We start from the raw sequence: 16161 nt of genomic DNA, 5'->3' as shown, positions 1-16161 counted from the left end.
GGTATAGGCGAGGGATTAGGTTAGAAACTAGGAAGGGAATTGTGGCCAGGCCAGAAAAGACCTAGAAGAAAATAAAGTAGGGAAGGACCAACCACAAACTGGCCTAAATGGTTAGGAAAGGGCCTCTTCCTTCTCTGTGGTCCGTAAGTTAATTCTTCCTTCCCTCCTTTCCTTTCCTTCCCCTCCTGTGTCTAGCACCAGTCCTTTTTCCTCACTCTGATCTGTTTTTAACACTCTTTCCTCCCAGTTCTCTGAATGAGCCTCCCTTCCTCAAATGACCTTGTCCTTACTTACCTGTGTACATATTATATCCTCCCACCCCAAGAGAATGCAAGCTTCTTCACGGCACAGACCATTTCATTTTTTTGTTGTTTGTTTTTAGGATCTAGTGCAATGTCTTACAGACAGTAGGTACTTGATAGTGTAGATGAAATGGTTATTAAAGTCGTTGGGTTTGTTATTAATTCTCTGAAGTGTCCTTTCCTAATTTTCCTTCTCTAAAAGGGCTCTTTCTGTGGTGACCCCTCCTTTCCCCCCCCGTTTCCCACTCAGGTTTAAGCCCTTCAAACCCCTAAGAGCTTATTTTCACCAGACACTGCCCTGTCCAAACCAATTCAGCAAATATATATATATGTAAAATTTATACACACATATATGTGTATGTATATATGTATGTATGTGTATATGCTACCATTTTCAGATCCAAAGAAACAGTTGCCAAATCTTTAAAGATCCCTCAGTGGGATTGTGATACATGAGATTTCGGTCAAAACTATTCAGGTGACACCATTACATTGTCAAAAGCACTATGTGACCTTTCTTCTCTGATGGAATCTAAATCTTTCCCATTAATTCTTTTTCTGTAGCTTCTGTAGTCCAACTGGACCCCAAAGACAGAACTGTAGCTACCTTCCCCACACCAGGCCTCAGCTGCCAGGAAGTTTAAGGCAACTTTGGACCTTCCAATACAAAGTCCTAATGACACTCATGGGATGGGTTACCTATCATTCATTCACAATCACAGAATCCTCAAGCTCAGAGGCAACTTGTAAATCATCCTATCTAGAGGTTCCTTTTTTTTTTGAACCATGGACTCCTCTGGCAATCTGGTAAAGCCTGTGAGTGAGTCCCCTCTCACAGTAATGTTTTTAAATGCAAGAAATAAAATACACAGAATTATAAAGGAAACCATATGGAAAAACAGTTATCAAAAAAAATTTTTTAAACAAGATCACAGACCTCAGGTTAAAAACTGTTGCTCTAGTCCACCTCACCCCACCCCACCTCCCATTTTCCAAAGAAGGAAAGTAAAGCTCAGACAAGGGAAGGGACAGTTGCAGTGAGTTAGTGGTAAAACTAGAAGTAGAATTCCTTTTTCTCAATTTCTAGCACCCTGTCTACCATAGGTCTGTTAATGTATGAGGGAGGAAGAGAAGTGATCTTGGAGTCAGAGTCCCCTCCACCTCTTGGTATTACAGCATACTTTCATCACAGATACCATCTGATGAGCCCCTAATAAACAGCCTAGAGCAGGGGTTTCTCCAAGCATAGTTCAGAAATCCAAGAGCCTTATTATCCTTTTCCATTCCACTAAAAACCAATTTCCTTCACAAATCCTTCCTCCTCCCTTCCAATCACCACGGGACCTGACCAGGATCAAGGCCACCTGAGAGAGTAGCATGTCATGTGAACACTGATCCAACAGAACAGCCAAAGAGTCAGTCTGAAGATCTTTGGGGACCAGAAAAGGAGATATGGAAGCTATATGGGGCTCACCTGATCCCCTGAGTCCTGGCTAATATTCTCTGGAAAGAAAAATAAAAATACAGGTAGGTACTTTAAAGCTCATATAATGTGACACACATACCCCTTATTTTGTGAATGAGAAAAGTGAGACCCAAAGATGTTAAGGAATTTGCCCAAAGTCATAGAGTAATGGTTAGATCTGGGATTCAACAGGTCCTCTGAGCTCAAAAATCTAGCACTCATTCCACTGTACCACATCTTAACTAGTTGGCAGCTTAATGATGATATTCATAATAAGGGACCTCCTTACCCAAGGAGTTCTCCAGAGGGGCCTCTTTCCTCCCCCCTTGTTTACTTGATCAGGAGACAGGGCAGTTCTCATCTCTCCCCAGGCTTCAGACCTTGGAAATCACTTCTCCCAAAATGTAATTAATTAGCCTTTCAGCTGGGTCACCTCAAAGCAGGAACTTACAGGATACTAAGAACCAAAACATGAAGGAGCAAGACAGCAGCATTCGCCAAGGGAAGGTCAGAGAGGTCTGTCAGCAGTGATGCCTTAGTCTTTTAAATTTGCGGGTTATAAAGAATTTGAGCAACTAAGCTTCTCAGTTTGGTCCAGGAAATAAGGTGGTGACTTAAAGAGGCAGCTTTGGAACAAGATCCAATTTTTTTGTTGTTCTTTTAATTCATCTACAGAAAACTACACTTTGCCCAGAACCCCAAAACCTCAAATATTTGTATAAAAACCAAAAGAAAGGAATTTTTTTTTTTATTTCCAAAGTACAATAACTGATTTTTGTGATGATGACTTGGAGACACTGCCAGGATCACCCCATCTATCTTTCAAGGCTCATTTCCCTTCTCCTCCCACAAGAGATCCTTTCCTCTGTAGAACTCTCATTACACTTCATCACTTATCACATTTTATCTTGTAGCAGTTATCTGTAGCAAGGCTTACCTTTCTCTGCTAGCCTGTAAGCTCCTGGGGACACTGAATGCCTCTTACTTCATCTTTGTTTCTCCCCAGGTGCAAAGATTAGGTCACTGTTTATTATCCTTCTGCTGGCATATAGCTTGACACATTTTCATCCTTTAAACCTCAACCTTACCTGCCACTACTGCCCTCTGGTTGGTCTGTTTTCCAGCCAAAATGGACAACTTGTCATCCATTTCCCAAAACTGCCCTGGATTTTCTGTCCCTGTTCCTTTCTCATACCATTTCCTATGACTGGAAACACCACTTTCCATTTTCTGTAGCTGAATTCTACTCATCCCTCAAGGTCCAGTCCAGATTCCCCCTCCTCCATGGAGTATTTCAAGTTTCCTAAAACCTAAAATGACCCCATTCTTCTGCAATGTCACAACCATTTGCTTCTGTATCTTGTATAGGGCAAGGATCATTTATCTTTATTTCCTCTCTCCCTGCCCCTCCCCTAAAACTGACTCTAGGGTCATGTACATGATAGATGCTCAATAAATATTGTTTGAATGAGTGAATAAATAAATGTACAGTCTACACTGGCAGATTTACACTAAGGCAGGGACTTTGATCTTTGTCCTTATCTCCAACCCCAAACATATTAACTGATTTGTAACAGACGCTTGGTAAATGCTTGTTGAACTGGACAGAATTAAATCACCAGAATACTTACAGAATCACAGAGCTGTAAAGAAACCCCAGGTCCCATCCCATACCTACAAAAAGAATCCATTCTACAATAGGTGGCCATCCAGCCTCTGAATAAACCTCCAAGAGTGGGGAGCTCACTGTCCTCTAAAGGCAGGCCTTTCCACTTGGGGTAGTTCTAACTACGCAGAAGTTTTCTCTTACTTTCCCTCTTTGCAATTCCCATTCAATTAGCCCAGACTCTGGGAACAAATTCTTTGATTAAGGGGATTTGTTCTGTGAAGTTTGGATTCAGTCAAGGGCCATACTTGAGGGTCTAAAGGGCCACATGTATCCAGAGGTTATTATGAACAAATTCAATTATTTGTGATACCATGACCAGATAGCTCATGGAAAGGATTTCAGTTTAGGTCTAGAAACAAGACTAAGACATTTTAAATAGCATCCGATGGCTTGAAATCATGAGTTCTTCTGTGAAAACATTTAAATCGGTAAATAGGCTTTCAAACTGTCTAATCTCTGTGGCCAAGAAATAAAATATGGATATCTTAGGTCCAAAAACAAATTTCAGGACCAACCAAAACACAGTTAAAACAATCTATTACAAAGTATCCCTACCCCACCACACAGAGTCATTCATCATATTATGCCACAGGATAAATAATACCCTACATGTAATACACACACATACACACATACATACATACATATATATATATATATACATCCTCTCTTATTGTATGTGCCTAGGAAAGTCATAGATTCAAAGAATCTCAAAGTTAAAAGGGACCTCACTGGTCCTCAAGTTCAATCCATACTGGGGAAAAAAATTCCCTCTACAAACATATCTGAGAAGTGGTTATACAACCTTTGTTTGAAGACAGTCATATTACCTCCCAAAGCAGTTCACTTGATTTTGGACAGCTCTATTCACTACAAAATTTTTCTGGACATCAAGCCAAAATTTGTCACTAAGCAATTTCCACCCATACTCCTAAGTTCTGCCCTCTCAGGTTAAGTCTAACTCCTTCCTCTCTATGACAGCTCTTCAAGACAACCACCTTGCCTCTTCCCATCTGCCCTTCATCAAGCTAAACGTGGTCTACCTAAGGCAAATGAAAATGGTAGTTACTATCACTTTCACACTAATCCTCTCATAAGGCAGTCTATTCTTCTCTACTTAAGAGGGGAAAAGGGAATAAGCAACACAGTGCCTGGCACATAGTAGGCACTTAATAAATGTTTATTGATTAATTATGAAGTGCCTACCATCTGCTAGGAACTGTGCTAAGTGATTTTACAAATATTATCTCATTGAATTCTTAAAATAACCCTGGGAGGTAGGTGCTTTTATCCCCATTTTACAATTGTGTTAACTGAGGCAAAGAAAAGTTAAGTGACTTGTTTAAGGTCACATAACTAGTAAGTGTCTGAGACTGGATTTGAACTCAGGATTCCCTAACTCCAGGTTCAGCACTCGCTATACCCTGTGCCACCAGCTGCTTCCAATTTAACAAAGCACTTATTAAGAACCTATAACATACTAGGCACTGTGTTAGGTGTTTGATATGTAAAGACAAAATCAATCAATCAAGCACTCATTAAGTGCCTAATATACACCAGACACTATCTTCAAGGAGTTTACATTATACTATAAGGAAAAACAATATGCAAAGAGAAGTGTAATGGGGGCTGATCTTGTTCATAATAACCTCTGGATACATGTGGCCCTAGTCAATCTGATAAACTCACCAAGAAGAACCCAAATATAAAATCCTATGATCTTTCACCATGAACTATGTCCCTCTCTTGATGATGCCCAATATTGTATTATCTTTCTAGGCTTCTATACCACAGTATTAACTCATACTAAATAAACCAGCTTGCACTAAAGAACCCTAGATGTTTTTCTAGACCAACTGATGTCTAATCACATCTAGATGTCTATTTGTAAACTTTTTTGAATCCAAGTGTAGAACACTTGATTTAACCCTATTAAATTTTACCTTATTTGAATCAGTCTAAATTTTAATGCTGTTGAGTTTTTTTTATCCTGTCAACTATCTCTTCTGATTTAGTATCATCTGTAAATCTGATACGCATGCTAGCCATTCCTTGAGTCAAATTATGGATTTTAAAAAAAAGGTTACACAACACAGGGCCAAGCACAGGGGCATTCTACTGGAGACATCCTGCCAAACTGACATCCAACCATTAATGACCAGACACTTGGTGGACAGTTCTCAGTCCCCCGAATTATACTACATAATTGTATTGCATAAAATTTTATCAGATGCTTTGCTAGTAATATGTCTAGCATTCACCAGTCTACCAGTTCAGTAACCCTTTTAAAAAAAGGAAATAAAGTTAATATGGCATGACCCGTTATTGATAAAGCTGTACTGAGTCTTTGTGATCAACAATTCCTTTTCTGAATGTTCATGAATTATCTCTTCGATGGTATTTTCTAGAACCCAACCAAGAATTGAAGTCAAGCTTATTGGTCTTATTATAGCTTACAAACTGTTCTCTTCTCTTTTGGGGGGACAATTGGGACACTTCCCGTCTCCACCTTTACTTTACTTGTTCTCCACAGTCTTTCAAAGCTGCTCTCGGTGGCTGGGCAAAACTTTGCAATTTTTTTTACAAGAACTTTGTCTAACTACAACCCTCTTCCCCATCCTATATTGGTGGAGTTGACTTTTCAGTCTACATATAAAGCTTTATATTTATTCTGATTAAATTAAGTGTACTGTCCTAGCTCATTAGGATCTTTCTACATCTTGATTCTGTCATCCAACATGTTAGCTACTCCTCCCACCTTCAAGTCATCTACAAATTTGATAAGCCACCATCTTTGCCTTCACCCAATTCATTGATTAAAATGTCAAATAGAATCCAAGTGTTTGATTCACTCTTCGTGGACCATCAGTCTTCAAACCATGGACAAAGCATAAGGCCATGAGAACTGTTGGTACGCTAGAAAACGTCTTCCAATCTCTACTCTGCCGCCCACCCCCCACCTTGGATGGATACAACTTAAAAAAAGAAAACGTCAAAGAGACTTTCCAAATAAAGAGCCAGGAGGCTGTAATGGACACATTTTATAGGATCATGGAACTGGTCCTGAAAGGGCCCCAGAGGCTGTCTAGACTACACCCTTCATTTCTGCTTCTAAATTTTACTGATATACTTTGTTTTTACATTACGAATATTTACACGTAATTGCCCCTTCATGAGAGGCCCCTTGCAACAAAGTAAAACAGCTGACTAGCAATGATAATACATGACCTCATCTGAAAATGCCTGCCATATTTCCCATCTGTAGAACCCCCACTCCTCTCTATTTTGTAAAAAAAAATTAACAGAACACTATTTTCTCTCCTCCCCTTCCCCCAACCCATTAAAAAAAAGGAAAAGAAAAAAAATTTTTGTAAGAAATATTACATAATTAAGTAAAACAAATACCCTCAGATGCTGAATACATGCATATGTCTATTTATGTGTACATATGTAAGTATCTTATATACATAGATATATATATAATATATACCCACATAAAATACACATACACACATCATTCTGTAGCATGAATTCATTACTCCTCTGTAAAAGACAGCATCTTCATCATCAGTCCTCTGTAATAATGAATAGTCATTGCACTGACTACAGTTTTCGAAACTATTTTTACAATCTTGTTATTATATAAAGTGTTCTCTTGGCTCTGCTCATATCATCCTTCATCAGTTTATGAAAGTTCTCAAAATTGTTCATTTTTATAATATTGATTTTAGTTCTCTTGGTTCTGTTCATTTCACACTGCATCAGTCCACATAAGGCTTTCCTTATCTCTCTGAAAGCATCTAGTTCCTCATTTCTTACCACACAATAGTGCTCCTTCACTTTTATACAACACAACTCATGCAGCCATATCTCAATTGATGGGTATCCCCTTAGTTTCCAGTTTTTTCCCACCGCAAAAAGAGCTACTCTAAATATTTTTGCTTTCCTTTTCTCATCTCTTTTAGGTATAGACCTAGCAGTGTATGTATAGCTGGGTCGAAGGGCATGTACCAATTAGTAACTTCTTGTGTAAGATTTCAAATTGCTTTCCATAATGGTTGTCTACTAATAGTGCTTCTATTTTCCCATAGACCCTCTAACATTTATCACTTTCCTTTTTTGTCTTCTTTGCCATTCTGATAGATAAGATCTAGAATGTCAGAAATGCTTTAATTAGAACTCATGTGGGAAATTTTTTTCATTTACCTACATATAGTCTGAATTTCTTCCCTTAAGAACTGTCTATTCATATCCTTCGACCAATGATCAATGATCAGTTGGCATATGACCTAGATATAAAAGGTCACATCACAAACAAATTAGAGAAACATGGAAAAAATTACCCATTAAATCTACAGAAAAGAAAACTTTATGACCACCAAGGAATAAAGAGGATCACTGAAGATTAAACAGATAATTTGGGTTACATAAAATATACATTTTTTGCATGAATAAATCTATTAAATTTCAGAATAAAGGGGAAACAATTAACTAGGGGAAAAAATCTTTGCAGCATGCTTCTCTAGTAAAGATGTAATTTCCAAGACACATAAGGAACTGATTCAGATTTGTAAGATAAAGATCCAACTCCTTTATTTTCCTAATGAGGACATTGAAGTCCAGGATAAGATTTTTTTCAAGGTCACTCTGGTCATAAAGATTATATGGTGAGAGGAGAACCAAGGTTCTACCATTCCAAAACTACCGTTCCTTCAACGCACTAAGTTCATAAAACCATTCCTAACTATAGACATCACCCACCTAAAAACCAAGATGAGCCACAAATTTACTAAGAAAAGCCTACCTTGTGAACCTGACAACCAAACAAGGTGTGAAAATTAAGTAGAAGTTAAAAATATTCACTAAGAAACTAGCCTATGTCAACAGCTGCTGAACAGGGTCCCAGCACAAACATATGCTCCAATACCAATTTCAGATAAGTGCAAATTTATTGCCTGGCTTGTACACAGTTCATATGTGAAATACATTTTTCCACCTTTAACAAGATCAGAGAGGTCCTACAGCCTCATATGGACATACCATATCAGAGAGTCAGCCTAGGAGTCAAGAAGACTTGGGATCAATCCTGCCTCTGACACATACTTACTAGCATGATACTGTCGATTAGCCTCTTAATGTTCCAAGCAAATCCAAGACTATAAGTCATAGAGATGGAAATCTGTATCAGGGTAGAGAGTTGCACACCCAAAGCCCCCACCTTGATAAGAGATCTAGATTTTTCTTTTATAAAGATCAGTGCCCAGAAGGATCATTTCCTTTGACTGAAAACATAGACTCCCCTTGTATTCCCTAATTCTTCCTCTCATTTCTCCCTTTCACCTTTTCTCATCTTCTTTCACAAATACCACTAGATCATGCTCTCAGGAACTTAAAAGACAGCAGCGCCAGAGCTGGAAAGGAACTCTGATGTCATCTAGTCTGACTCTTCATTTTGCAGACGAGGAAACTGAGATCCAGGAAAATTTAAAAACTTACCCAAGTTCACTCAGAGAGGAAGGGACAGTGCTGGAATCCAACCCAGGGGGTCTCCACTGTCCCATGGTGCCTCTATTTACACACACTGTCTCATCACTGTCTGACACAAATACTTCCTTTCCAAGTCTGTCCTGGGAAGGTGGGGGTTGGAAGGATAAGGTGCGGGGTGCTTAGATTTCTGGTGACAGGGGAATGGGACATGAGTTGTAGAACCTGCAGCCAAAACTGCTACAGGGTGTAAGGAACTGATACCTTTGAGCAAAAAAGGATTGCAGCCTAGGGAAAGGAAGGGGGAAAAGTTCAGGTTATCCACAGATGTTGATGATCTATTCATTATGACCCTCAACTAACATTAGCATCTGGGAGCCTGGCTTAGACATATAACGTGGATGAACCCAATCAGCAGTGGCATGCATGGAAAGCTCAAGACTGAACTAAGCTACAGGAAGAACAAATCATTTAATATTCTCTGTGACAAATAAAGCTCTCAGAGAACATTTGGAACCATGCCCAAAGGGCTATAAAGCTGTACATACCCTTTGATCCAGGATTACCACTTCTAGGTTTGTATCCCAAAGAGATAAAAAGGGGAGGTGGGGGAGCAACCTATTTGTACAAAAATATTTATTGCAGCTCTTTTTGTGATGATTAAGAATTGGAAATTGAAGGAATGTGACTGAACAAAATTGTGGTATAAGACTGTAATGTAATATTATTGTGCTGTAAGAAATGACAAACAGAATGATTTCAGAAAAAAACTGGACAGACCTAGAAGAACTGATGTGAAGTGAACAGAACCAAGAGAACATTGTACACAGTAACAGCAACACCATTCGATAAAGAATTGCCCAGTGACTTGGCTGTTCTCAGCAATACAGTGATCTAAGACAATCCCAAAAACTTGTGAGGAAAAATGCTACCTACATCCAGAGAAAGACCTGATGTCAACCAAATACAGACCAAAGCATGCTACCTTTCACTTGCTTTTTTTAAGTTTTCTCACACAAAATGACTAATGTGGAAATGTTTTACATGATTGTACACGTACAAACTATATCAGATTGCTTGCCATCTCATGAAGGGAAGAGGAGAAGGATAGAGGAATATAATTTGAAATTCAAAACTTTTTTTAAAATGCTCAAAAATGTTTTTACATGTAATTAGGGAAAAAACAAAATATTATTTATAATGTCCCCACTCACTAAAGAGACTATTGTGGACCTGCTTTGTATAAAATGTAAATGTGTTCTCTCAGCTCTGGCAAGTTCCCACTGAACCTGTTTACTTGTCTTAGTTACACATGGACACGTATAATGAACTGAGTCATCTCGTGATTGGTGTCCATCAGTGTTTCTTTCTGTATTAGTCTCATCCAGTCCAGGAGATGAGACGCACCAAAACCCTGCTTCTGTTTCTCCTTAACCACAATTCCCTCTCCTACTTGAAGGCCAGACTCTAGACTAAAGTGGTGTCAATCCACTGAGAGAATGAGAGACACTGCATCTGACTAAAATCAGAGCACAGAAAAGACTTTGTTACCTCTGGCCACCTGAGCCTCAGGACAAGGCAAAGGCAGGCTGGTAAAGTCTCTCAGTCATTAGGCATTATTTAGAGTCTGTGCTAGACAGACTTGAAACCAAGAAAGTTGGAGTTTGAATCCTGCCTCTGACACTTCCTAGCCTTATAACCTTGGGCAAGCCATTTAACTTCTCTTGAGCCTGGGCCTCCTTGTCTGTAGGATAAAGGCATCAGACTTATTGACCTCTAAGGTCCCTTCCAGCTTTAACTGTCTGATTCTATTGGAGGCCAGTTTGCAGAGGAAGTTCATTTACATTAGTGCCAGCTGAACTGGCAGCCCCACTCCATTCTTTCGGGTCCCACAATCAGAGAATACTGTGCCTTGTCCTTAGAAGCCTCTGGTGCTCTAATCTGTCAGGTCCAGCTTTTGGAGGGGTGGGGAGGAAGGAGGAAGAGGCACACAGCTGGAACACAGTCAGGGAATTGTAACACCTCTCCCATTTCAGGTGAGAATCAGATGGAAAATGGAGGTCAATATTTGGATTTTCACTTTATGGTCAACCTGGCTAGAGCCCATCTATTGCAGATACAGAGGTGAGAGGCAGTAAAACAACAAGTTATGTTTCCTCTCCACCACCCCACCACCCCAAACTGTGGGGTTTTAGATACAGAAGCAAAATCTCCCCTCCCCCACTCACACACTTAACGCAACGGTGGCTCTCCTTCCATAAGGAGAGAAATACTTTGTCTCATAATGGAGAAAGTAGCAAGTTCCGGAGTCTGCCCCAGGAAAGCAAGGTGCAGCACCCCAACTCCAGAGAAGGAAAACCAGCCTCAAAAGCAATCTGAAAGCCCTAGAAAAACAAGGGGGAAGTCTATGTAGGAGCAGTTTTCTTAGTCTTTTTAACTGTGGCTTTAATAATGCTATTCCTGCCAAATTTCCCACCTTATACAGGGAACCAAGAGTTATTACTAGAGAAAGAAAACAAAATAATTCCAAGAGCCACCAGTACGCTCAGGTTTAGGTGCTAAAATCTCAACTCCAGAGGACTAAGAGTAAAACCTACTTTCCTCCTCTCAGCAGGGAAGTGGTGGACTACAGGTACATAATGGGGCATGCACTGCTAAACATGGTCTGTGTGTTGGTTTGTTTGATCTAACTATACTTTTTTGTTACAAGGTAGGGTTCTGTTTAAGGGACTGTACAGGAAGGGTGTCAATGTGAAACAACAAGAAAATTTTGTAAAGCATTGTTTTCAAAGAATTGGCTGGATTTCCCAGGTTGGGCTGCCTGAGATTCATTTTTAGCCAAGCCGATAAAAAATTCCCACTCCATTTTTCTCAACCGCCCATTAAGAAATTCGGAACTAGAAGGAAGCTTAGCGTACATCAAATTCAGGGACTTCATTTTACATATGAGGAAACTGAAGCCCAAAGAGATTACAAGATTCATGTAGGGTCATTTACTGGGGCTCAAACCCAGGTTTCCTGACTCCTGGTCCTGGGCTCTGTCCTTCATTGTCTCATGTTTCTTTAGCCAGGGCTGAAATCCTTGCTTTCACACACTGGCATGCCCCAGGTGCTCGATAAATGCTTGCCTGAGGCCTACATTCAGCAATAGAGCTTCTGTACTAAAGCTGACTCAAAGCCCTAATGAAATGAGTCTCAGATGACTTGGCATAATTACCCTTCAAGGGGTGAACTCACCTCCAATGAGGAGGAAATTAAAACAATAATTAGAAACTACTTTGCCCAACTTTATGCTCACAAATTCGATAATCTAAACAAGATGGATGAATATTTTAAAAAATACAAATTGCCCAGATTAACAGAAGAGGAAGTTGAACACTTAAACAACCCCATCTCAGGAAAAGAAATTGAACAAGCCATCAATGAACTCCCTAGTAAAAAAATCTCTAGGGCCAGATGAATTCACAAGTGAAGTCTATCAAACATTTAAAGAACAGTTAATTCCAATACTATATAGACTATTTTTGAAAATTGGGGAAGAAGGAGTCCTCCCAAATTCTTTCTATGATACAAATATGGTTTTGATACCCAAACCAGGAAGAGACAAAACAGAGAAAGAAAATTACAGACCAATTTCCCTAATGAATATAGATGCAAAAATTTTAAATAAGATTTTAGCAAAACGAATACAGCATCTTATCACGAGATTAATACATTATGATCAGGTAGGATTCATACCAGGATTACAGGGCTGGTTCAATATTAGGAAAACTATTAGCATTATCGATCACATCAACAACAAAGCTAACAAAAACCACATGATTATCTCAATAGATGCAGAAAAAGCTTTTGACAAAATACAACACCCATTCCTACTAAAAACACTGGAGAACATAGGAATAAAGAGAACTTTCCATAAAATAATAAGCAGTATCCATAATTACCCTTCAAGAATACAGAGTGTATCACCTTCTGAAGACCCCAGCTTCACAGGTTCATAGACCTAAGCACTGGCAAAGAACTCAGAGCAGGGTGTGCTGGGACATGTTCAGGAACTAACTCTCAGGAGAAGCAAGACACTGCTTAAAGTTTTATTTGCATTATTAACATTTCTTTATCACTTTCTTAAGTATAAAAAAAATTGACAAAACAATAAAGCAAGGCCTGATTTGTAGCATCTGCTGATTTCTAAGGTATAAATACTCCTGCTGAAGAGTTTACAATTGGCTCAGCACACCACTGCCTCAGGGTCACTACTCATCCATTCCACTCACTGTTACAGTTGAGGAAACTGAGGGCAAGGGCAGTTAAGGGACTTGTTCAATGGTACACGGGTAGTTGATGTCAGAGGTAGGACTTGAACCCTGGTCCTCTGGCTCCAGAGTCATTACTCAGTCCGGAATGTCCCCTCCCAGGATCCCAGGACACCTCACCTTGCAACCAGAGATTGCAAGCCAATAGCAGCCAAAACCAAAACCAAGAGACTTCCTGTTGATGGCCTGCCCTGTGTCTTCACCATGACATGAAGGTGAGCTCAAGCCCATGCAAACACAGTGCAAGCTAGAAAGAGGACCACCAAGGTGAAGAGGTTGCTGTGGCAACCCTAGAGGTGGCCCACATGTCTGTTACCCAAGCATCTGCCTCTCTCAGTGCAAAGAAGCTCAGCCCTAAGAGCTGGCCATAAGATGCCCTAACAGGGACATAAATCAACTAAATTAGGTAGCAAATCAACTGTCACCACACACAGCCTGTCCCCCAACCCCTTCCGCCACACACACAGACATTTAAGATAAAGAACTTCTGCTTTTAAGATGTCTGGGACTACCCCAGCACCCCACAGATCATCAAGGAGGAACTAAATAAAAAGGAAACCCCTGACACACAAGACATGCTTAATAAAGGCTTGTTGATTGACTGAATTAATCCCTTAAGGCCTCTTGCTCTATTAAACTAGTTCCCATAGTATTGCAACCTGTCAAAAGGGCACTCAGAAATATAACAACAGCTGCCAGTCCAAATGTCAAGTGTAATAGTATTAACAATGATAGCTAGCTAGTATTTAGAAAGTCCTTGAAAGGCTTGAAAAGCACTTAACATGCAATCTAATTGTTCTGCATCTGATCCTTCCGACAACCCTGTGAGGTGGGTGCCATTTTACAGATGAGGAAAACGAAGGCCCAGAAAGGTTAAATGAGCTGCCCAGGGTTACAAAGCTAGGTAAGTTTCAGAGAGAAGATTTGCACTCAGGACTTGCTGACTTCAGGTCCACCACTCTATCCACCCACTGTACTGCCTGAGGAGGAGGATGACCTCTGATGGTCAAAAACATCACCCAAAGCTCCACTTCCTACTAAGGGTAAGGACTCACAACCTTTCACAATGGACTGTAATAAGAAAACTGAGAAATGTGTCTCTTTAGAAGAGAGGTACAGTGGAAAGCATGTTGACTGGAGTTGGAATGACTGGATTCAAATCTCAACTCTCTGCCTGTGTGACCTTGGGCAAGTCACTTAACCTGGGAGGGTAGGATTTAGGATCCTAGCTCTTAGAGCAAGAAGGGAACTCAAAAGTCATCCAGCACCCATATTTTACAGATTGATAAACTGAGGTTCAAAAAGGTTAAGTGGCTTGCCCAAAGTCACACAAGCAGTTACCATCAGAGGTGGGATCTGAACCTATATCATTGGCCTCCAGAGCCCATGCTCTTGCCACTGTGTCTCAATGTCACATGATGACCTCTAAGGTCTCTTCTAGCTCTTAACCTACAATCCTGTAGTCCTACCTACATGATGACAGCACAGTCACTTCACCTCTCTTGGCATCAGTTTCTTCATCTTTAAAACGCTGGGGAGTTGGACCTCTAATCCTGACTGTAAACCTATCATTTTATGAGTCACTGCTTTGTTCAATCAAGTGAAATCCATTAACCTAAGTTTTCTTAAAGAAAATGTGAACTGGCACTACAACTCAGGAAGCAAAACAGACCTTCCTTTCATCTGAAAAAGGTTCACTGACCCAAATTTCACATGGCCTGCCATCCAATATTCTTTAAGTTTCTTGCATTAGGTAGGGGTGTCCAAACTGAACTTTTACCCTCTACCATGAGCCCCTGTTTCAGATTAGAAGAATCAAATAAAGTACTAAAATGTCTCCCGTAGTGGACAAAGAAAAGCATTCAGCAAGGTGAGTTTCCTTCTCTCTCTGACTCAGGCCACATTTCTAAACAGCAAAGAGCCTGGAAGCTGTCTAGCCAAAGCTGGTAAGAAGTGAGGGACTTATTCCAAGATGCCATTTGACCACCCTCCTGGGCAGATACTCACAGAATCCTTCGATCTTGTCAGCTGTCTTGCTCCAGGCCACCTGCCTGGTCTCTGTGATGACCTGGACGGTCCTCCTCTCTGGGTTAGACTTCTTGAGGCTAAACAGGGTCATGACAGTTCCTAGTTCCAGGGTCCGCTTGATCTGACTTTTCTCATATTCAGGAAGTGTGTCTAAGTTGATCTTGGTGGTCATTTTAAATAAAACTCTTCAAAAGACGAGCAAAATGAGGAAAAAGAGAAACCAGGCTACTTCTTTGATGGGCTAGAAAAAGAAGAGGGAAAATAGTCATTGATCTAAGACTTGTCTTATATAAAGCTATGTTCTCTAATTTTTCTCAGACTCAATTTTGTGGGAAATTAATGGGACAAGATGGGTTACTCTGATTTAAGGCCAAGGCTCTAAAGTCCACATCTCACCCTCATACCTGATTATTTCCAGTTAACCTGTGATAGATCTTATGTGGACATATAGTTGTCTGTATGTGGTCTCCCCCATTAGACTATGAGCTCCCTGAAAACAGAAACTTATCTTTTGTCTTTCTTTGTATACCCAGGGTTCAGCAGGCACTAAATAAATGCTTCTTGACTTGACTGATGACAACCGTCTCTGATGGGGAGGATTCCAGGGTTCAAATTCTCAGCAGAGTAAATAAGGGTTACTAACCAGCGAGATAGAAGGTGGTAATGCAACATAGTGAAGGCTGGTTGGAGCAGTAAAAATCATCAATGAAAGAAAGATTATCTCCTAACTTTGGGTAAGCAAAGCAACCCTGTTAACCACAAAACGTTATAATCCAGCCACTTCTTAGGACAATTATGTTTGTTTCTAAGGTAGAGGGGCTATTTCCATCATTTTGCATTTGTACAATTTGAGCATGACGGTCATTTCCCTTTTTGTTTTTGCATCCCCAATCTCCAAAA

At 40.1% G+C, this 16161-nt stretch overlaps 1 protein-coding gene across 2 annotated transcripts in view; it reads right to left on the bottom strand.

Moving 5' to 3' along the window:
• Positions 1–16161, bottom strand: part of PLCG2 (phospholipase C gamma 2) — a 168580-nt gene that overhangs the window by 144592 nt on the left and 7827 nt on the right. For both annotated transcript variants that reach the window (XM_072634199.1, XM_072634200.1), the window contains exon 2: positions 15241–15502. In XM_072634199.1, coding sequence (XP_072490300.1) covers positions 15241–15433 — 193 coding nt within the window. In that variant the 5' untranslated portion in view covers positions 15434–15502. The remainder of the gene's footprint in view (positions 1–15240; positions 15503–16161) is intronic.

Source organism: Notamacropus eugenii, chromosome 1, assembly GCF_028372415.1.
Source record: "Notamacropus eugenii isolate mMacEug1 chromosome 1, mMacEug1.pri_v2, whole genome shotgun sequence".
Taxonomy (NCBI): Eukaryota; Metazoa; Chordata; class Mammalia; order Diprotodontia; family Macropodidae; genus Notamacropus; species Notamacropus eugenii.
Note: the sequence above shows the minus strand (reverse complement) of the source record. Positions and strands in the feature narration are given on the sequence as shown.